Raw genomic sequence first — 22507 nt, 5'->3', positions numbered from 1 at the left:
GACACCCAAAGAAGTTTTCACTGGTAAGAAACCTGATGTTTCTCATTTTAGAATATTTGGTTGTCCCATGTATTTTCATGTGCCTAAAGAGAAAAGAAACAAGTTGGAAGCATATGGGAAGAAAGGTATATTTGTTGGATATAGTGAAAATTCAAAGGGATATAGAATCTATGTGCCTGGTCAAAGAGAAGTGGAAGTAAGCCATGATGTCACCTTCGATGAAGATATTGCCCTTGGGTAAGCCAGAGATCTCCCTATCCCAAGGAAGGACAATGATGATGATGCGGAAAAATAGGATGAACCTCCGACAGATGAGTCGATGCCCGATGTTGAAGGCCCGATGGATCCCATTGATGCACCTCCTCGTGATCCTTCTACCTCAAAGAAAAGACCATTATGACTCAAAGATACTCTCGAAGATGCTTAAAAACATACTGCTCCAAGAGGGACATTTCGCGAAAGTAAAAAGCCGAACAGGTATCAAGGGTACTTAGCTGCTATGAGTACTATTGTTCAAATTGAGTTATGTACGTTCGAAGAGGCCCTAAAGCACCAAGTCTGGAAGGATGCGATTCATGAGGAATGAATCTATCGTGAAGAATGATGTTTGGGAAGTGGTGCCTACACCCAAGGGCAAGTCCGTAGTCACCTCAAAATGGCTATACAAAATCAAACAAGGAGTTGATGGGAGTGTTGAGAAATATAAGGCTAGGTTCGTTGCCCGAGGCTTCTCTGAAAAAGGAGTGGACTATGATGAGATATTTGCATCAGTTGCCCCATATACCACTATTCGATCTATTATTGCTCTCGTTGCCTCTCAAGGATGGAGCCTACATCAAATGGACGTTAAAACTTAAGACTACTTTCTTGCATGACTCGCTTAAGGAGGAAGTCTACTTGGAACAACCTCAGGGGTTCAAAGTACAAGATCGAAGAACACATGTACGCAGGTTGAAGAAAGCCCTTTATGGGTTGAAGCAAGCCCCTAGCAATTGGTACGAGAGGATTGATAGCCATCTTATGAAGTTGGGATTTATGAGGAGCGATGTTGATCCTAACCTATACTTCAAGGTTGAAAAGGACATGCCTCTCATTTTGGTCCTTTATGTAGATGACCTCTTTCTGATAGGTACAGACCCTCTTATTTATCAATGCAACAGAGAGTTGGTTTCCGATTTTGAGATGAAGGACCTAGGATTGATGCACTACTTCTTAGACCTGGAGGTCTGGTAAAAGCCAGGTGAGATTTTCCTTTCTCAAGGAAAATACATTGTGAAGTTGCTCGTGATATTTGGGATGGTGGATTGCAAGTCTGTGTCTACTCCGATGGAACTCAACTTCAAGAAGCTATGTGGAAGTGTTGTTGGGCCCGAATTGGCAAACCCTTTTGAATATAGACAACTTGTGGGGGCCCTGGTGTTCTTGGTAAACTATCGTCCGGACATATGTTTCGTTGTGAATACATTGAGACAATTCACGGTCAAGCCTCATCACATGCATTGGATTGCTGCTAAGAATCTCTTGAGATATCTCCATGGCACAATCAACTATGGACTGAGATACACTGTCGAGAATTTGAGGCTACATGGATATATTGATGTTGACTGGGCTGGCAGTGTGGTGGATCGAAAGAGAACATCTGGATGTTGCTTTTCATTAGAGTCTGCTTCGATTTCTTGGAAGAGCATGAAGCAGAAATTGGTTGCTCTAAGCACCACCAAGGACAAATACATTGCAGCGAGTATGGCCTGTTGTGAGGTTGTTTGGTTAAGCAAGCTCTTTAATGAGCTATTTGAGCACATGTTGGATACCAACGTGATCTTTTGCAACAACCAGAGTGGGATTTGCCTTTCAAAGAATCCTGTGTTCCACGACCACTCCAAGCACATTGATATCAAGTACCACTTTATTCGGGATATGGTACAACGTGGAGCAATAAGGCTCCAACACATCAGGACCGATGAGCAAGTCACAAAGATCCTTACAAAGCCCTTGGGGATGGTCAAATTCTTAACCTTCTGAGAGAGACTTGGAGTCGTGGAAAGTCCCTCCCATGAGGGTCCCACTTGAGTTGGACATTGAGCTCTGAGGGCTCCTGGGTGCTTGGAGTACTTCTTGGAGCTATGAGCGACCATAGGATGAGTAATTCACCTTCCCCAATTGGTGTGCTCTGTACAAGGTGAATGGCTCACCTTCCCCCATGAAATCTCATGATGGTTGACATGTGTGAAGGGTGAGTGGTTCACCTTCCCCTGTTGATGCCGCAATATACATCCTACCCATGTAGTCCGGGACTCATGGGAAATACCTCTCATCTGGCCAGTGAGTTGGGAAAAGTGGATAGGGACCATAGCACTATAGATGGACGCATCGTGTACTGTCGTACTCCCTATGTCTCAGATGCATGGTGTTCAACAACTTGAATAAGATCAAGTCTGATTGGGGTTCTACCTTTGGACTAACTTTTGTCAGTGGAGAGTGGTAAGGTCTTGTGACTCACTCTCAATCGATTCTTCTTCATTATCTATATCAATGTTCAGCACAGATGAGATGAGATTCAGATATGGTACTTGACGATAGGTTGGCATGATGATCGATGATGATGGATGGATTGGCAGGTGGAATTCTCCCTAGTTGAGAGGGAGTGTTAAAATTCTCCCTAGTTGCCCATGTGCTAAATTTTATTGTCCTGGCCATCTTTTGCATTTTATGGTACATTCCCTGTTGTATGAGGCCATATTATGCTTTTATCTATTTTTTTAGCTACATCAACCTCCGAGCATCGTTCCAAGCCCGACCCAAGGTGTGGACAAGGGGAAGGGGAGGCTAACACCTTGTGGACCCAATGGACAGATGTGAACCCGGATAGGGAAAATGTGAAAAGGGCTTGTAATGAGCAGAAGGAAGTGAAATATATGATGTCGAGAAGCGGGACCACACAACCAAAATCATGGTTTCCCATGTAGTGCCACTCCTAAAGCTAACAGCCAATAAAGGAGATCCCGCAGGGCTAGGATTCAGGATTATCCCCCCCGATTGAGGTAAGGGAATAAGAGTACAGTCAGAGCCCCTCCTTCTTCCAAGTCTCCCAGTAATCCATGCCCAAGTGTACCCAAGAAAAACATGCATAAACACCCAATTACATAATGAAAAAGCATACCTTTGGGATTGGATGGCCCACCTTCAAAAATACGATCATGACAGATGAGAAAGGGTACAAAATGGCTGGCTCCAATGACGGGGAATAGTAGCACATCAAATCTATCAAGAGGTTGGCGAGGGGTTGCTAGCTGTTGGCTAAAGACAAGACTAGGAGAAAATTTATCCTTTGGGGTCACCCATTGGTTGTGGGTAACACGTACCACATGCTAATATGATACCACGTCAAGTTTATTATGTCCTTTTCATCGGAAGCCAGTTTCCTGAAGTGATATCAACATGTACATGACATCATGAACTGAAAATGGATATATATATGTATATAGAAGATTTGGGAAAGGCAAGTGAAGACAAAACTTGGTAAGGAAGAGCACTAACATTTGCACTTAAAGCGCAAGTTCTATACAAAGAACCAAGTTTTTTTATAATTCTTGGTAATAAAACCTTATATATATAAGCCAAGGGGTTAGCACCCTGAGAGTTAGCTCAAGTAGTCATGAGCCAGACATGAGACCTTATCTCTCCCCCAAAGTTTGGGAGGTTACAAGTTCGACTATCTTGATCCTCTTAGGGTCGAGCTCTGTAATCAAGGCTAACAATTTCACCCACTTACCATCCATGGATCATGGGGAATACTTGGAGGGTTTTCCGCAAGGGTTTGCTTGGGAAAAACGCCCACAGACTTAGCTCAACTAGTTGCGGCCAATATTGCTTGGCATTTGGTTAGTTCCATGCTAGCAGGTGCCTAGTTTGAACCCCTAGATGAGGTACACCAATCTACGCCTATATATATATAAATATATATATATAGAGAGAGAGACACACACACACACACACGCCGACTGGTTTACTAAAAGATGTCATCCATGAATGTGGGGAAGCAACCCTTGGGTTTCTCCACGAAGTTTTCCTTGGATTACAACCTTCCAAGCATTCCACAACATCCATTATTCTATCTCTTAGCAAATTAGATAGCAAAACAATAGTCAAGCATGATAGAAGCAAGTCCCAAACTGGGAACTTTGGTAAAATCCCCCACACAAATGTAAATGACTGAGAGACACTTTCAGAAAATCAAGATCGATTAAGCTTCTCTAAAATGAGGTTCGAGACCTTATGTGCACAAAAATGGAAGGTTAAGGTGTTTGATAGGTCGTGAATTGAACTTATGGAGATAATATTACAATTCATGAACCCCACAAGACATATGTCCAGTCACAATATGATACTCTCCTAAAACGTAAATAAGCAACAAGAAATGATTATTGAAAGAGCCCTATCTTATCCATTTATACTGAAAATAGCTATTTGAGACCCTACCGAGAACCTATTTAGTTGGTCTAGAGATGCAACTAAGTTGATTGCATTGATATAACAATAGTTTGAAATTTGATTGGGGTCTTCCTTGGCTAAGTAAAACCATTAACAAGATTGCATGCATTCAAAGGACTAAAATCAGTGCGTCCTGTGACCTATCAATAAAGATTCAACTCAAGCATCCAGATGATTATGTACTTGGTCCTAATTAGTTTAGTTGAAGCAATACTTTTATGAGATGTTATCATGTGACTTTGGAAGACTGGGACTATGGAGCTCTAAAGAGTCAAATGTGTTGACTTTTGTTTTCATGCACATCCTATGAAACATGAATCCTTTAGAATAGTTGAAGAGGATAAACCTACATAATTCATGTGGTGTGAACTTTAACACCAAGAATTGGCTAAGTGGCACATTTTCTCATTGCCACCTCTAATATTGTAGATACCTCATCTTCAAAACTTCATCTACATTATCTAGGTGTATATTATGCACATAACTCTCAAGAAAGCGAGGAAATCTTCTCAAAGCCCTACAGTAAGGTAAACCCTCCACAAAAGCAATTCATCATATTAATTTTCGTTAAACCTAGCACCTGATAAATTATTAACCTAGCAGATTGCAAAACTACTAAATAACTTACACAGCTAGGTTCTTAACATTCAGCGGAAGCAATAATAAAACAAACAATCTCATAAAAACAACACATAAATTCTGCCCATTTAAATTTTTCATTAATAATCCAAACTTACATGGACTCTCATCCTGGGATAATGGCCCAATTGAGAAACTACAAAGTACAAAATAATACAAAATAAACCTGGATCTGAACCAACGAACCTGCCCTAAAACGATGTTGATCTTCTCTACAAATCTAGATCTCCAACCTCCCTACACTCTCTCGGACCTAGCACACTGCTCACCAAGATGCCTCTCTTAATCTTGTGTTGTTGTAGTGTGTATTTCCCATATCCCTAGCCTTGATTTTATAACTTTACAGTTAGATAAATCCCTAACCCTAATCTCCAAAGTGATTGATGATCGAGATTAGATCTCGCCTCACTTGAGATCAACAATTGAGATTAGACTTAGGCTAAGTTACACTAGCAACTTGCTCATGCTAGAGCAAGTACCTAAGGAGGTAGTGGGTGGCTTCTGCATGCCTAGACACATAGGCCTATATAGAAGTACATGCCCAAGCTACAAGCATCAACACTCCCTCTTAGTGAGGGAGGTACTTCTGCCACTTGGAATTGGCTCTGATCCTGGACCTGCATCCACTGCCATGGATTCTTCCTTTGAATTGGAAGAATTCCTTTCCATTATCCTGAAAGACTCCACTCCCTATGAACTTGTTCCTAGAAGCATCTTGCTCCTGAACATCGTGTAAGGTCATCTCATACCAAGAGACCTTCTTAAAGGATTGGGAGGAATTTGTCAACTCCTCCACCCTTCCTGAACCTTAGAGTTGACTCCCTATGAGTAACTCAATCTTAGGAGCTACTTGCTCTTTGTTCTTTATCACTACTATGCTTCATGTCATTGTTCAAATAGGCTAGCCCTCTAGCCCATATGGGTTGCTCTCTCCAACTCCAAAGACGTGACCACTGTCTAAGCTAGATTCCTTGGGTATGATCAATGTATGTCCATCCTAGAATGCAACACCAAACCACTTCTTCTTGATCATCAAGACTGAGAGCAAACTCCACCCGAGTTTTGCCTCCCATAGCACGTCCTTCACTTCCATCCAACCTCCTGACTCAAGTTAGAATAACATTGTTCCAACCCCTCTAATTGCATGTTTCATATCAACACCTAACTTCACATCCAATTCTGAGTCCCACTCGATCAAGGTGGTAAACTTCTCTCGTGCTTCTGTCATATGTCTTGTGGCTCCATTATCTAGTAGCAAGGCACTCACTAGTAATGTGCTCGAGGTAAGGTATGAAACAAGTGAGAATTTCATCTCGAACTTCCTAGTAAAACCCTCCTGAGCTTTTGTCGATGCAGCTATAGCAGGTTGCATTCCCTTTCCCTCTTTCTTCCTCTCTAGACACTGTGAAGCATAGTTTCCAATCTTATGATAGGAGAAACGCTCGACCTTACTCAAGACCTTTTTCTTCGACTGTGAGGCTAACTACTCACTCTTGCACAGGCTCTTTCCTTTGCCTTCAGCAATCAAAGCCATGTTCTCATCATCTACCTACTTGTTGATCTTTCCCCTTGACTGTAACATGATTTCCTCTAGTATGCAGTCATCCCTAAGCCTAACAAATGTGGGTAGTTTATCTCTAGCACAAACTCCTCTAATGAACGGATCCCATGCGCCTGTGAAACCATTCAATGCCACATTTTCTAGTTCTGAGACTTCTAGCTTTTCTGGCACTACTACAAGTTGATCACAAGTCTTTGTGATCTTCATCAGATAACTCATCACTAAGTTAAATCTAGTCATCTACATAGTTTGGAGCATATCTTTCAATATCATCTTCTTGTTTATTGTCTTGCTCTAGTAAATCCTACCAATGCTTTGAACATCTCCTTGGATGTGTTCTTCTTGGTTATGTGAGGGATCAAATGATCCTTCATAGCATCCATAGCTCTTTGCACCTTTACCTCCTTTTTAATAGAAGGTACACCTCCTGAGGATCTAACGGCTCCGAAATATCAGTCTCAACAATCTCCCAGAGATCGTTTTCCTTGAGTACCAAGGTGATCCTAGCCTTCCAAGGTAGGAATTTGACTCTTCGCCTAATCTAAATTCATACCGAAGACCCAGTGCAGTCATTTTAAGAATATTTTGCCTAGACCTTTAAGCACCCACATATGACCACGTGAACCTGCGGCTCTAGTTGACTCTGCACCTAGCTCCACTATCCTTATTTGTCTACTACTCCAAACTCAGCCCCAACAGTCACATCCTCCTACCCCCATACGACAACGAACTGCTTAATCGTCTCAAGACATCGTTCACACCTCTATCGATTGTTTTTTGGATTTGCTTGGTTGCTCAACCTGACGGTTGTTCTTAACACGTCCACCCAACTAGTAGCGGCTCATCCACAGCCTAATCAGCACCCACGAATCTCGTCTCTCAACTAGCGGTTGGCATGTTTGTTGTGGCTCTATTGTACCTACTTCTCCTGAGGATCTAACGGCTCCGAAATATCAGTCTCAACAATCTCCCAGAGATCGTTTTCCTTGAGTACCAAGGTGATCCTAGCCTTCCAAGGTAGGAAATTTGACTCTTCGCTTAATCTGAATTCATACCGAAGACCCAATGCGGTCATTTTTAAGAATATTTTTCCTAGACCTTTAAGCACCCACATATGACCACGTGAACCTGCGGCTCTAGTTGACTCTGCACCTAGCTCCACTATCCTTATTTGTCTACTACTCCAAACTCAGCCCCAACAATCACGTCCTCCTACCCCCATACGACAACGAACTGCTTAATCGTCTCAAGTCATCGTTCACACCTCTATCGATTGTTTTTTGGATTTGCTTGGCTGCTCAACGTGATGGTTGTTCTTAACACGTCCACCCAACTAGTAGGGGCTCATCCACAGCCCAATCAGCACCCACGAATCTCGTCTCTCAACTAGTGGTTGGCATGTTTGTTTTGGCTCTATTGTACCTACGTCGACCTTTGCCTCTACCAACATGCGGCTTGTCCACCGCACATACTCGAGCAACTTCTCTCGACAATAGTGAGTTGCTCATTGGCCACCAATCAGTCTGTTGTGCACTCAAAGTTTATGCCCTGATACCATATTAATTTTCGTTAAACCTAGCACCCAATAAATGATTAACCTAGCGGATTGCAGATCCACTGAATAACTTACACAACTATGTTCTTAACATTCAGCGAAAGAAAAAATTAAATAACCAATCTCATAAAAATGACACACAAAGTCTGCCCAATCTAAGTTTTTCATTAATAATCCAAACTTACTTGGGCTCCTTTCCTGAGATAATGACCCAACTAAGAAAATACAAAATACGCAAGAATCTGATCCAGCAAATCTGCCATAGATCAATGTTTGGTCTTCTTTGCAAATTTGGATCTCCAGCCTCCCTACACTCCCCGGGACCCAGCGCAATACTCACTAAGATGCTTCTCTCAAACTTGTGTTGTTGTAATGTGTCCCATCTCCCGAGCCTTGATTTTATAACTTTACATTGAGCTAAATCCCTAATCCTAATCCAAAGTGATTGATAGTTGAGATTAGATCTCACCTCATTTGAGATCAACAATTGAGATTAAAACATATTCACTAAAGTAATTTACTTTACTCTTCCTAAGTTTTTTTAGCTCAATAAGAAAACATAATAATATGTGTTTTTTCCTAAGTTAGACTTAGGCTAAGTTACATTAGCAACTTGCTCACAATAGAGCAAGTACCTAACGAGATTGTGGGTGACTTCCGCACCCTAGACACAAGTCTATGCAGAAGTGCCTGCCCAAGCTACAAATATCAACACCAGTGATGAAATAATTCCTTTGGCAATATTGCATGATACTCTTCGATTCAATATTCTTGGATTGTAGATGACAAATAAAAAATATTGGTTGCAAGAGAACCCACAAGTGCATAGCTCGCAATAGTGTTAATTTATGGTATGTTCTATGCTTAGAGCAATTTACTTCAATTCTTCTTATTAGCCATTATTTAGCAATCACATAAACATAAAGTAAAGTGCAGATTGAACATTAATAGATCGACAGAAAACAAGCCAAGACAAGAGACACAAGATGTGGCAGCTAACCAGGGACAAACCCCAATGCGGGGAAACCCTTTGATCTCTTCTTTAATCTTCAATAGTTCAGTGGAGAGAAATAGTACAAATTCAGAAATCTGTAATTTTATGACAGCGGCAGTAAACCCTAACCAGCAAAGTCAAATTTGGTCAAACAAGGTGAAATTGACCTTCAATATATTTGGTCAATTTGCCAGTCATCTAGTCCTCCAACAACAACAACAAGCAGCCCTCAAACATCCCCAAAAACATAGTCAAACAGCAGTCAACTGTAATCAGCCTGCTGCCCCAAACTAGGGCAGTCAAACCGTAGGTCAGAATGCCTTGGTTTTGTGCCAAAATTTGTGGCCTGCCTAGGAGAGGTAGCCACACCAAAACCGCAACCTTGAATTGCCCACGCTGGTCAACGATGGTCAAAGATATGACTTGTTGCTTTTGCATCCTCCAAACTGCGTCTTCCTTGCCTCCTTGCTGCGTCCTTCTTCTTCCACGTTGGCTGCTCCTTGTTAACCCAATGCTGAGGAGAGAGAGAAAAGAATGAGTGAGATGAGATGGTGAAATAATGCCTCCACTTATCTTGTATTTATATGAGATGTTGAACATGTGTGCCACGCATTTAGCTGTTGGCCAACCTTGACAATTTGTCAAGTAATTACAAATAAATTCATATCTCCATAAATACTTGTCGGAATGAGATGATCATTACATCAATCCTACACCTCTCGACGAGAGGAATCAAGGAAAAATATCAGTTGCCATAAATAAGATGACCCACATGGAGTTTGGCCCTAGTTTCCAATTTTAACACTCCCTCTCAACTAGGGAGAACTCCATCTGCTAATCCGTCTGACCGTTGGTACTATCTCTGCCATCAAATGCACTGCTCGGCTCTGCTCTGCTCTACTCTGCTCAACTATGAAGAAGAAGAAATGATCGAAGATGTATCATACCATCCTCCACTGACCCGAAGTCATTCTCAGAGTGTGTCATACCACTCTCACTGATCCCAGATCAATGCAAGTCATCCTTGCATTGGGAGTATGGTAGATACAACGATGCGTCCATCGATAGTACTACTAATGGTCCCTAACCCCATTTCCCTACTCATTGATCAGATGAGAGGTACTTCCCATGAGTCCCAGACTGCATGGGTAGGATGCCTCGACAGGAGAACTAATCATCTTGTCCCAAAGTCGCCACAGGGTATCACAGGGGAAGGTTGAACCTTTCACCCTGTACATAGCGCACCACTAGGGGAGGGTGAGTTGCCCTGTGGTCGTATGTCGCTCCAAGAAGTACCTCGCACCCCCTGGAGCTCCCAGAGCTCAATGTATGCATCATACACGACCCTCATAAGAGGGTCTCTCAACGACACCAAGTCATTCTCGGAAAGTCAAGAATTTGACCTTTCCCAGGGGCTTCGTCAAAATGTCGGCGACTTGCTCATCTGTACCGATATGTTGGAGCCTTATTGCTCCCCGCTGCACCATATCCCGGATATAGTGGTACCTGATATCGATATGCTTGGAGCGATCATGAAATACAGGATTCTCTGATAAATGAATCCCGCTCTGGTTGTCACACAGGATCACGGTAGTATCCAATGTAAATCCAAATAGCTCACTGAAGAGCTTCCGCAACCAGACCGCCTCACAAGAGGCCATACTTGCAGCAATGTACTCTACCTCGGCACTGCTCAAAGCCACCGACTTCTGCTTCCTGCTCATCCAGGATATCGAGGCAGATCCCAAAGAGAAACAGCACCTAGAAGTGCTCTTTCGGTCCACCACACTGCCCGCCCAATCAGCATCGGTATATCCATGTAGTCTCACATCTCCGGTAGTGTATCTAAACCCATGGGTGATTGTGCCACGAAGGTATCTCAACAGATTCTTGGCACCAATCCAATGTGTGTGGTGAGGCTCAACCATATGTTGACTCAACGTGTTGACTGCAAAACATATATCCAGACGGGAGTTCACCAAGAACATCAATGCTCCGATGAGTTGACGATACTCGGTAACATTTTGTAAAATAGGTCCGGCAGCACTACCGCTTAACTTCTTGAAGTCAAGCTCCATCGGGGTAGTTACGGGCTTGCAGTCCACCATACCGAATCTCTCCAATATCTTCACCACATATTTTCCTTGAGATAGGAAAATCTCTCCTGGCTTCTGCCAGACTTCCAGTCCTAGGAAATAATGCATCAGTCCTAGGTCCTTCATCTCAAACTCAGAAGCCAACTCCCTCTTACATTTGTGAATGAGAGGGTCTGCACCTGTCAGAAAGAGGTCGTCAACGTACAGCACCAGTATGAGAGGTTTGTCATCTTCAACCTTAAAGTAAAGGTTAGGGTCGGCTTCACTCCTAGTGAATCCCAACTTCATCAAGTAGCTATCGATCCTCTCATACCACACTCGAGGTGCTTGCTTCAGCCCATAGAGGGCTTTCTTCAACCTACACACGTGAGATTCCCGATCATGAATCTCAAATCCTTCGGGTTGTTCCACATAGACTTCCTCTTTGATCGAACCATGCAAGAATGCGGTCTTGACATCCATCTAATGTAGGTTCCATCCTTGCAAAGCAGCAAGGGCTATGATCGAGCGGATGGTGGTGTATCGGGCTAAGTCACCTGACACGGGGATTCGGGACACGTAGGATTCGGGATTCGTGGTGTCGGATTCGGGACACGCTAACCCCCGGAACAGGACACGTTAGGACACGTTATATATTATTTTATTAAAAAAATATATATATATATATATAATATATATTTAAAAATATATATATATATATATATATATATATATATTAAAAATTAGATATTAGCATATTTCTTACACAAATTTTAATTAATGATACAAATTTATTGATTTCAAACATAGATCTTGATTCTTCATCTATAGCTATTACTATTAGCATGCATAGTACATACAAAATTCAAATAAATGTCAGTGGTACTGGTCACATAAACATAAATGATAAACACACTGACAACTGTAGTTTTCTCATTAAGTCATCAAATCAAAATCTGTTACATAGGTAGTGTTGGTGCAATGCCAATGGCAAATAGAAATAGAAAATATAAAACAACTATAGGTATACAAGCCTCAAGGCATCAATCAGCATCAGAATCAGCATCACTGTCCCCAGCATCATGGTCCCCACTGCTCTCCTCTGCATCCTCCTCCTCCCTTGTATCCATAGTCGCCTCTGCATCTACTGGTATGGAGGTTGACCCCTCTAAGTCATCAAATCTAACAGGCTCAAGTACTGGATCACTGAGATCCATGTTGGCCAATGCCAACTCAACAGTGGTGTCCAGACCCATATCATCAGGAAAGACATCCCACATCTTTGTCTTTCCCCTCAACCACTCTTCCCTCTGCCTGTAAATAAGACGAAGGTTAGGGTGCACATACACCATTGTCTCTGCCCTGGACTGCTCAAGCCTGCTCTTCTTCACAGTATGCAAATTCCCATATGTGCTCCAATTCCTCTCGCAACAAGAGGATGAAGTCACCTGAGAGAGGAGCCTCATGGCTAACTGCTGAAGAGGAGGGCTTGTTGCCCCATTATTTGCCCACCAAGAATAGGGCTTCTTAAGCCCCCTGTCTCTAATCACATCATAACCTCCAAATCGACCAGTGCCAGTGGAAAACTCTGCAAAGGCATCCTCCACCTCAGCAAGCAATGCACTATCCTGATAAATCCGCCTCAATGCCTCTTTCCTCCCCTGTGAGATTTCACTATCCATGTGAGGAGGGAATCTGCGGGAAGGTCCACCATTCAGCCACTCATGGCTGTAGTATTTGGGGTTCAATGAGTGAGCCAAACAATGTAAAGGTGTACAATTCTTGTCCCATCTGCGGACAAGAATATCATGTATGGTATCGCAGAAGGCCTCTGGTGATGTCTCATACTGGGGGCACTCACTCTGTAGAATAATGCTCCTCACAGACTCAATCATGGAATCCCATCCCTCATAAACCTCTCCTAGGATGGGTTTGTCTGTATCTACAACTCGAAGCAAAGAGATGATAGGGTCCATGATCCGAATAATTAGATCTACCCTCTCCCACCAAGCATCATCTAGTACCGTGTCCTTCACTCTTTTAGAGGCTGCCTGATCTGTCTTTCTCCAAAAAGACCAAAACTCAGAAATAACCATGGACCCAAGAGCAGTCTTGACCTCCCTAACCTCTTCAACATCATGAATGAAGATGCAAACCGTGTATCAGCAATCTTCAACAATGATAGATCGCTATACTCGTTGTAGATAGTGAGGGCATTTGTATGATTTTGCACAAAGTTACGGATATGTCTTGCATCCTCAATAATGCTTCCAATCCAAAGCACATCAGAAGCAATGGATTTCAGTGCTAAGTTCAATGAATGGACAATGCAAGGTGTCCAAAACACTTGTGGATATTTAGCTTCCACAATCATGCCAGCCGCCTTGCAAACAGGTGCATTATCTGTAATGATTTGCACACAAGATTCAACACCTACCTCTTCAACAACTCTAATAAATAACTCACCCATAAATTGTGCATCCTTGTATTCGCCAAGTGTATCCACTGCTTTCAGGAAAACTGGACCATTCAAGGAAGACACCATGAAGTTGATGATTGGGTGTCGTGCTGGATCTGTCCATCCATCAGAAACAATGCTAACCCCAGATGTTGGCCATGATGCCATAATAGGCTCAAGCATTTTTTTCACCTCTTGTTTTGCCTTCATCAACAATGTGGTTCTCAGCTTCTCTGACCCAGGAGGCACATACCCTGCTGGAGCCCCTTGAGTTAGAGCTCGGCACATCTCAACAAATAAAGGTGAACGTGCAACATTAAATGATATGAAGTTTTGATAGAAGAAGAAGGCAATGGTGAGATCAAGCTCTTCCCATCTCTCTTTTTGGAAAATCCTGTCCATTGGACCAAGTGATCTTCTTTTTAATGTTTGTCCCCCAGTAGAAGTAGAACTCTCAAATGGAAATTTGGTGGTGGCTTTCCTCAAAAATGGAAGGGGGTCTTCATTCTTGCCCTTCGATGCTTTTGATTTTGAAGCCAGTGCCACATGTTCCATACCAACATTGGCCTCCTTTTCCAATTCTTTTCTCTTTTGTGAAGTAATAGTTTTACAAGATCCAATCCCACAACCAGGTATAGCCAACAAATGTGATTTCACACGGTAATATGTGCTTTTGAAATAAATGTTACAAAAGTTGCATCTCCATTGCACATTGCCTCCTTTTCCCTTATTGTTTGGCCCATCCTCTCTTGTGACATATTTCCACAATGGATATTTATCATTGTCTTTAAGTCCTCTTCCCTCAACATTACTTGCAGCAGACTCTGATGATATTGGGGGAGGAAGGGCATCTCTACCCATGACATTCTTGCCCTTCCTTGCTGCCTTTGATTGAGCCATGTTACCTCAACCTGTAAAAAAAATGAACAAACTGCTGTAAAAATTTAAAAATGCAAAAGAAATGAACAAGAATCAACACTAATTTGAATTGTAATTTGTTACCATTACCAATTTATTGCATAGATGATGTGCAACTGAGGAAAGAGCACCTACAGGCTACAGCAGTGTGTTTATAAGTTATTTTAATAGATTTTATAATTTTCAAGCAGGTGAACTTATGGCTTGTACAAACATCTGTCATTCAATAAAATTGCAATCTCATTGGAATTTTGTAGTTGGTGCTGTTCCTTCTAGCTAGCAGGCTGCTCAGCATTTTTATTTTTGTGCAATGTGCAGTTATCAGTATCACTATAATGATACAGGCCCCAAGTAAACTCATAAACTTGCGATTTTGCTTCTCTAAGTAAACTCAGAGATGACCACGGCACTAATATATATATCACTTATTAAGTTATTAAGTTATTAATTACACACACATGTATATATACCGAGAGTCCGAGACCTGTTGTAACTTGTGATATCAGTGATACACTGACAGTGATATACATATTAAATTATCAATATAGCAAGGAGGTAGATCCATATACTGTGACAGTGTGAGATAAGCTCTATACACAGACAATGCTAAGATTGATATCACGGAAATAATGACTATGTCAAGAATCAATTTAACCCAGAATTCATATTAAAATTTAATACAGAAGTTATTATTAATGAGTGATAGCAAGTACGACAGATGTTTTTAGTAAAATTCTGGAGAATTAAATAGAGAGGGTTCTAAAGCTACATTACTGACAAGAGCCAACTATTTTTGCCAGCGTTTACGGTTTAGCATTTGTGAGGGGTTTGAGATATTTTTTTAACAGTAATGAGAATCTCTATTTCAGATTTCTCTATACTTGGCATAAGTTTCCTTTCACTTCTGGTACTCGGTCTCATAATGATGCCTGTGCTAAACAAGTTGTGGTATGCTTTTACTTCCACATATTCAATGACAATAACCTTTTGCTTCTCGGATGGACTTCATATGCTTTACGCTGGAGGAACTTCATATTTGGATTAACCGATTAAGATGAATCCCTTTATAAAACTTGGACTTTGGATTGTTAATTTGTTATCATAACCTTAGATCATAACCGGCACCGCTGATACAAAGAAATGCGTTATCTGGTGGACCGTGGACTACTTACCTCAGAACTTGAAGTTAAAACTGGTGGACTGTGGACGTTGGGTGGACTGTGGACGTTGGGCGGTCCTCTCCTCGCTGCAACAGAGCAATCCTTTGCCAACTGACTTGCAGAATGAGCCGTCAACTAAGCAGACACGCCCCCTTTAACCTAGCAGCAGTTCCGAGCCCTGGAAACGAGTCCGCAAACCAGGACACGTCATAAAAATCGCGACACGCTTGGAAATTCATGACATGTTACCAGACACGACGTGTCATAAAAGGACACGACGTGTCATGAAATCTGGACACAAATCCGCAGAGAATCGTGTCGGATTCGAGCGATTCGCAATTCGTCAAGGGTTTTGGACGAATCCGGTATCATAGGTATCGGGCAATAGGTGAAAATATCTCGTCATAGTCTATGCCTTCCTTCTGAGAGAAGCCAGGAGCGACAAAACAAGCCTTATACTTTTCAACACTTCTATCAGCTCCATGCTTTATCTTGTAAAGCCATTTCTAAGTGACAATTGCTTTCTCCTAGGGTCTGGGGACCACATCCCAGACATCATTTTTCATGATGGACTCATATTCCTCAGTCATAGCATCCTTCCATACTTGATGCTTGACAGCTTCTGCTAATGATGAAGGCTCATTTTGGATGATCGTGCTCATAATGGTCAAGTATCCCTGATACCTGGCCGGCTTCTTACTTTCCCGGAAAGTCCCTCTGGGTGCAATGTGTCCTTCGGCATCATCAAGTGTCCCCCTGAGCCATGAAGGCCTCTTCCTAGAAGAGGAAGGCTCTTGCGGAGGGGGATCAATAGGATCCATAGGTTCTTCCACATCGAGCATCATCTCATCTTCCTTTTCCTTCAGTTTCCCGAAGTCAACTTCTTTAGATTCCCTTAGAGGAGTAGGAAGATTGTCAATTTTGCTAAGAGTCGTATCTTCGTCAAAGGTGACATCATGGCTAATCTCAACTTCCCTTTGACCAGCCACATAGATTCTATAGCCCTTAGTATTTTTGCTATAGCCCACGAAGATTCCTTTCTTTCCAGATGCACCCAATTTATTCCTTTTCTCTTTTAACACAAGAAAATATACAGGACTCCCAAAAATTCGAAAATGAGATACATCAGGTTTCTTACCAGTAAACATTTCTTCGGGAGTCTTGGAACCCAATGCTTGATGAGTGCATCGATTTTGCACATATACAGCGGTATTCGCAGCTTCGGCCCATAGAAACTTTGAAAGCCTTTGATCATGGAGCATAGCACAAATAGCTTCCATAATCGTATGATTCTTCCTTTCTGCCACACCATTTTGTTCAATGTTGCACAAAGCGAGGACGAAACGGGGACGTTTTTTGGAAGCGGGGACGTTTTTGGAAGCGGGGACGCGGAAGCATCATTTTCCAAAAATCTAGGAAGCAAAGCGTCTGCTATATATATATATATATATTTGCATTTATACTCAAAACAAACATCCCAAATACCAAATTAGTTGTAAAAGACATGAAAACATGCATATTTTTGCATAAATCAAGATAGATATAGCATCCATTGTACATTAATGATTAACTATTCGAGCATCAAACATTTAGATGCATCAACCATCTAGAATCTAGATTCTTCTCCTCTTGTCTAGCCTTTGCCTCTACCTCGATTGTGTAGGGATATTAGTCAACATTGCCCAATTTTGATCAAACTACCTAATCCAAGACTTAAAATATGGTAGAAAAAGCTTAACATGCTTGATCGATGATTTTGACTTGATTGAAAGGTAATTTTTTGCTAAGGGTGTGACAAAGGAGTTCAACAATTAACACCACCAACACTAGGGTACATATAGGGCTTGGTGCTCTTGATTAAATGCTAATCGCATACCTTCATACTTGATATAATATAATGAAATGCCACAATCCCATTGATCCTGAATTCCTGAAAACTGTTAAGTCCGCTGAATTTTGAATAGGATATGAAATTCTATTTTCTCCATATGAAGTCCAATGAGGCTGGAACCACTCTCAAACATCCTGAGTCATTTCATGGTAATGTTAACAATTGAAGTAAAAGGATGAAAATGAAAAATAAAAGAGAATGTCACTTTTACTTTAAGAATTTAACATTACCATGAGGGATGAATGGGGGCTTTATTCCCTTCATTCCTCAACCCTAACCCAAGGTGGACCCACCCCCAACAAGCAAACTCACCAAAAAAAAAAAAAAAAAACTGATTTTTTTAGGCCGCGCGGCGCACTTTTCCGAAGCACGTACGGGAACCGTATGATTCGGCCGCGCGGCGCACTTTTCCGAAGCACGTACGGGAACCGTATGATTCGGCCGCACTTCGTACGATCGAAGCGTCGTACAAAACGTGTTTCGGAAGGACACTCACGGAATTTCCAGTAAGCGTCATTATCAGTCCGAAACGTGTTTCGGAAGGACACTCACGGAATTTCCAGTAAGCGTCATTATCAGTCCGAAACGCGTTTCGGAATTTTAGAACCACGTTTCAGGAGGCACTTCCTGGACGCATCCGTACGGACCGCATTTCGGGGTTTAGATCCAGGGGGGGCGTTCCCTGCAACATTGATTCTGTTCAAGAGTATATGGTGTTGTAGTCTCCCTCCTAATGCCAACCTCTTTGCAAAAGACATGGAACTCAATGGATTCATACTCAGTCCCATTATCAGTCCTTAAGATCTTGATCTTCTTTTCGGTTTGATTCTCGATCAAGGCTTTGAAGTGACGAAACCAGGAGAACACTTCATCCTTCTTTTTCAAGAAGTATATCCAAGCCTTGCGAGAATAATCATCTGTAAAAATGAGGTAATATAAATATCCTCCCAAGGAGTTCACAGGCATCATACCAGATATGTCTGAGTGAACCAACTGCAATATATCGAAGGTCTTGCTATGAAATGAGGAGAATGGTCCCCTTTTGAGCTTTCCTTCGGCACATCCCGAACATACACCTTCTTGCTCTACTTTGAACTCGAGCATCCCTGTCACCATTTGTCTCACATCAGATAGAGCTTTATAATGAAGGTGAGCAAACCTCCGATGCCATAGTTCGGACTGAAGAGATGTGTCACAAGACATGACACCCAGCGGACTTCCTCCAACCTGATATAATGAATCAACTCGAAACCCAAGAGTGAAAGCATCTTTAAAATTATTTTTCCATACACATACCTTGCCATCGATGAAGGCCACCTTGTAGCCTTTGTCTTCCATTGCCGAAATGGACACCAGGTTCTTTTTGAGATCAGGTACATATAGGACTTCTTGCAAATGAATTGTATTACCCTGATTCAATTGGAGAGTAACATTTCCTACGCCTTTCATTAGATATTTGGAGTTGTCCCCAAGAACAATTTCCAAGTTGGTCTCCTTCTCTATCAGATTAGAGAGAGCTTCTTTGTAACCAGTGAAGTGCCTTGAGGCACCACTATCAATAAGCCAATTTTCCAACGAGTCCGGGGGAGCAGTAGTAGAGATGGCTGTTGGTAGATAATATTCATCTTGCTTATGGTTAACAACGTTAGATTCATACCTGGAGTTTCTTGCCTTCTTGGAGGGTTGACCACTTCCTTGATTTCCGGCATTCCTCTTTCCTTTGCCATTGAACCTGCCATTCCTTTGATTGCCTCGGGAGTGATTTTGATCATCGTCATGATGTGAGTCCCTTTTATCAGGGCACTCCCTCGCATAGTGGCCCATTTTGTTGCAAGTGTAACATCGTCCTTTTCTTCCACCCTTCGATCCGGCCTTTCCTTTGGATTTAGCCCCGAAATTGTTTCTCCTTTTAGCATGAGAGGAGAATGCAACGAGATTGCCTCTAAGTGCAGGCATTTCCTGCTCTTCCATCTTAGTTTCTTCTTGAATGCATCTTGCCATTAGTTCCTCAAATCCTTGGATTATATGATTGTTGAGAAGAGTGGTCTTGAATATATACCATTCAGATGGGAGCCCTCCGAGAGTTGTGATGGTCATTTCCCTGTCAAGAACGACTTCCCCAATTGATAGGAGACATTCTTGATCTCGGTGATCCTTAAGAAATATGCTTACATACTCTCATCTTTGCCCTTCTTAATTTCCTTCAGCTTATTTCTAAGGACAAAACTTGATTTGCATCATTGACTTTAAGTAAGCTTACCAGTTTATCATAGGTTTCCTTGGAGGTCATTAGCTCAGAAACATAGGCCACCAGGCATTTGTCGATAGAGTCCTGGATGATCTTTGCTTTGACTTCTCCCCTGGTCCATTTGTTCCTAGCAGCAACAAATGCATTTGATGGAGGCTCAACGATTCTGCCTCTCACATGGTCCAACACTTCCTGCTCTTCTAATGTCAAATTGAGAGACATCTTCCATCTGTGATAGTCAAACTTCTCACGAAACTTGTCTTCAGCTAGGAAGTGTGATGAGGACCCCATGAAGTCTTTGAGATTGCTTCAACAGCCTTCGGTGATTGCTCTTGCTCTTGCTCTTGCTTGGGGTTTGTCTTCACCTCAGCTCTGATACCATGTTAATTTATGGAATGTTCTATGCTTAGAGCAGTTTACTTCAATTCTTTTTATTAGCCACTATTTAGCAATCACATAAACATAAAGTAAAGTGCAGATAGAACATTAATAGATTGACATAAAACAAGCCAAGACAAGAGACACAAGATGTGGCGGCTAGCCAGGGACAAACCCTCATGCGGGGAAACCCTTTGATGAATTCTTCTTTAATCTTCAATAGTTCAGCAAATAGAAATAGTACAAATTCAGAAATCTGTAATTTTATGACAGTAGCAGTAAAACCTAACCAGCAAAGTCAAACTGGTCAAACAAGGTGAAATTGACCTTCAATATATTTGGTCAATTTCCCGGTCATCTAGTCCTCCAACAGCAAGAAGAAGAAGCCCTCAAACATCCCCAAAAACACAGTCAAACAGCAATCAACTGTAATCAGCATGATGCCCGAACTAGGGCAGTCAACCCTGATCAAACTGTAGGTTAGAATGCCTCGGTTTTTGTGCCAGAATTTGCGGCCTGCCTAGGAGAGGGAGCCACACCAAAACCGCAGCCCTGAATTGCCCACGCTGGTCAACGTTGGTCAAAGATATGACCTGCTGCTTCTACATCCTCCAAACTGTATCTTCCTTGCCTCCTTGCTGCGCCCTTCTTCTCCCACGTTGGCTGCTCCTTGTTAACCCAATGCTAAGGAGAGAGAGAGAAGAATGATTGAGATGAAATGGTGAAATAATGCCTCCACCTATCTTGTATTTATATAAGATGTTGAACATGTGTGCCACACATTTAACTGCTGGCACAAGTTGTCAAGTAATTACAAATAAATTCATATCTCCATAAATACTTGTTGGAATGGAATGATCGTTAGAGAGAGGAATCAAGGAAAAATATAAGCTGCCGTAAATAAGATGACCCACATGGATTTTGGCCCTAGTTGCCAATTTTAACAAATAGCAATGCCATATGCAAGGCTATTTCATAATTCTGCTTGCCATCACCAACCTCCCCAAAGTTGTGTTAAATAAAGGTCCTTAGATGTGCAACCATAGCTTTATAGTTTGTATAACTGATTTGATGCTTTTCTATGAACTCCTCTACTATGTTTGTAGAGGCTTATATAGTTACTAGGCAAGTTGCTTTTGCATATCTTCCCAAGCACTTTACTCCTTGCCTAAATATGAAAGTATGGATCATTGTTGATCTGTCATTTATTGGCAGTCAAGCCGCCCTCTGGATTTATGTTACAGTTTTTAAAAGCTACTGTGAGTCATTTAAGTATTTGTGCAAGATTATCTGTAACCGGTAAACAGAATAATACAACAATTTTTGATTGACAAATGTATTCAACGTGATGAAGAGAGAAAACGTCAAAAGGTTGCAAGACAAATAGAAGAGAAATAAAAAGTAACAAATAAAAACATCTAAATACTGCAGAACTGGACTAAAATAACTACCTCCCTCTTTGTCCGCTCTTCCTGCAAAGGGCGAGCTGTCTTGCTCTTCATTTCATCATATACTCCATCATAATCAAAAACAGAAGGGTCCTGTTCTAGTGCTTCCTTATGCTGTTGCTCAACCTGCAATTACAACTTGACAAATATCAGATATAACTTTATAAGCCTCCTTATTTTCCAAAGATATTTCTCAAACATTCATTGGTCAGGCTTTGAAACTTCCACATCGAAATCAAATGCACTGAAGGAAATTTAAATTGCTCATATCAAGCAAAAAAATGCAAAACATAAAGTCGTTAATAACAATCTCTCTATAGAAAAGAAATAGAGAGTAACGAGCACGATAAATATCGGAAGAAAATTACTGTCGACAAAATTTTAATATATTTCAATCGGCCTTTTTTTCAAAAGCATCCAGATTAAAAACATAAACAATAAGCAAGGTATGATTACATTCATTTTCCTAGAAATAATAAGAAGCCAACACCCAATGTTATAAAGGCCTTTGACTCAAAGATCTAGCGTGTATCTTCAAGAAATATTTGCTACTGCCCTTAGGCATGTATACTATTAAATTTAGACATAATAAAATGATTGGCTAATTAACTATTTAGGACAACCAGGGTACAACCAGAGCAACCTCAATCCACCAGACCAGAACTATTTTCTGAGGAAACGGATCACTCAA

The 22507-nt window shown here is 41.6% G+C and overlaps 1 protein-coding gene across 1 annotated transcript in view; it reads right to left on the bottom strand.

The window, feature by feature from the left end:
* The window catches only part of LOC149236974 (uncharacterized), a 166050-nt gene that overhangs the window by 115554 nt on the left and 27989 nt on the right, over window positions 1-22507 (bottom strand). The window contains exon 2 of the mRNA XM_089372555.1: window positions 21820-21942. Coding sequence (XP_089228681.1) covers window positions 21820-21942 — 123 coding nt within the window. The remainder of the gene's footprint in view (window positions 1-21819; window positions 21943-22507) is intronic.

This window comes from Pinus tabuliformis, chromosome 8 (genome assembly GCF_031772625.1).
Source record: "Pinus tabuliformis cultivar Carrire ecotype Pingquan chromosome 8, CPIR1, whole genome shotgun sequence".
Lineage (NCBI taxonomy): Eukaryota > Viridiplantae > Streptophyta > Pinopsida > Pinales > Pinaceae > Pinus > Pinus tabuliformis.
This window is presented reverse-complemented; position numbering and strand designations above follow the sequence as displayed.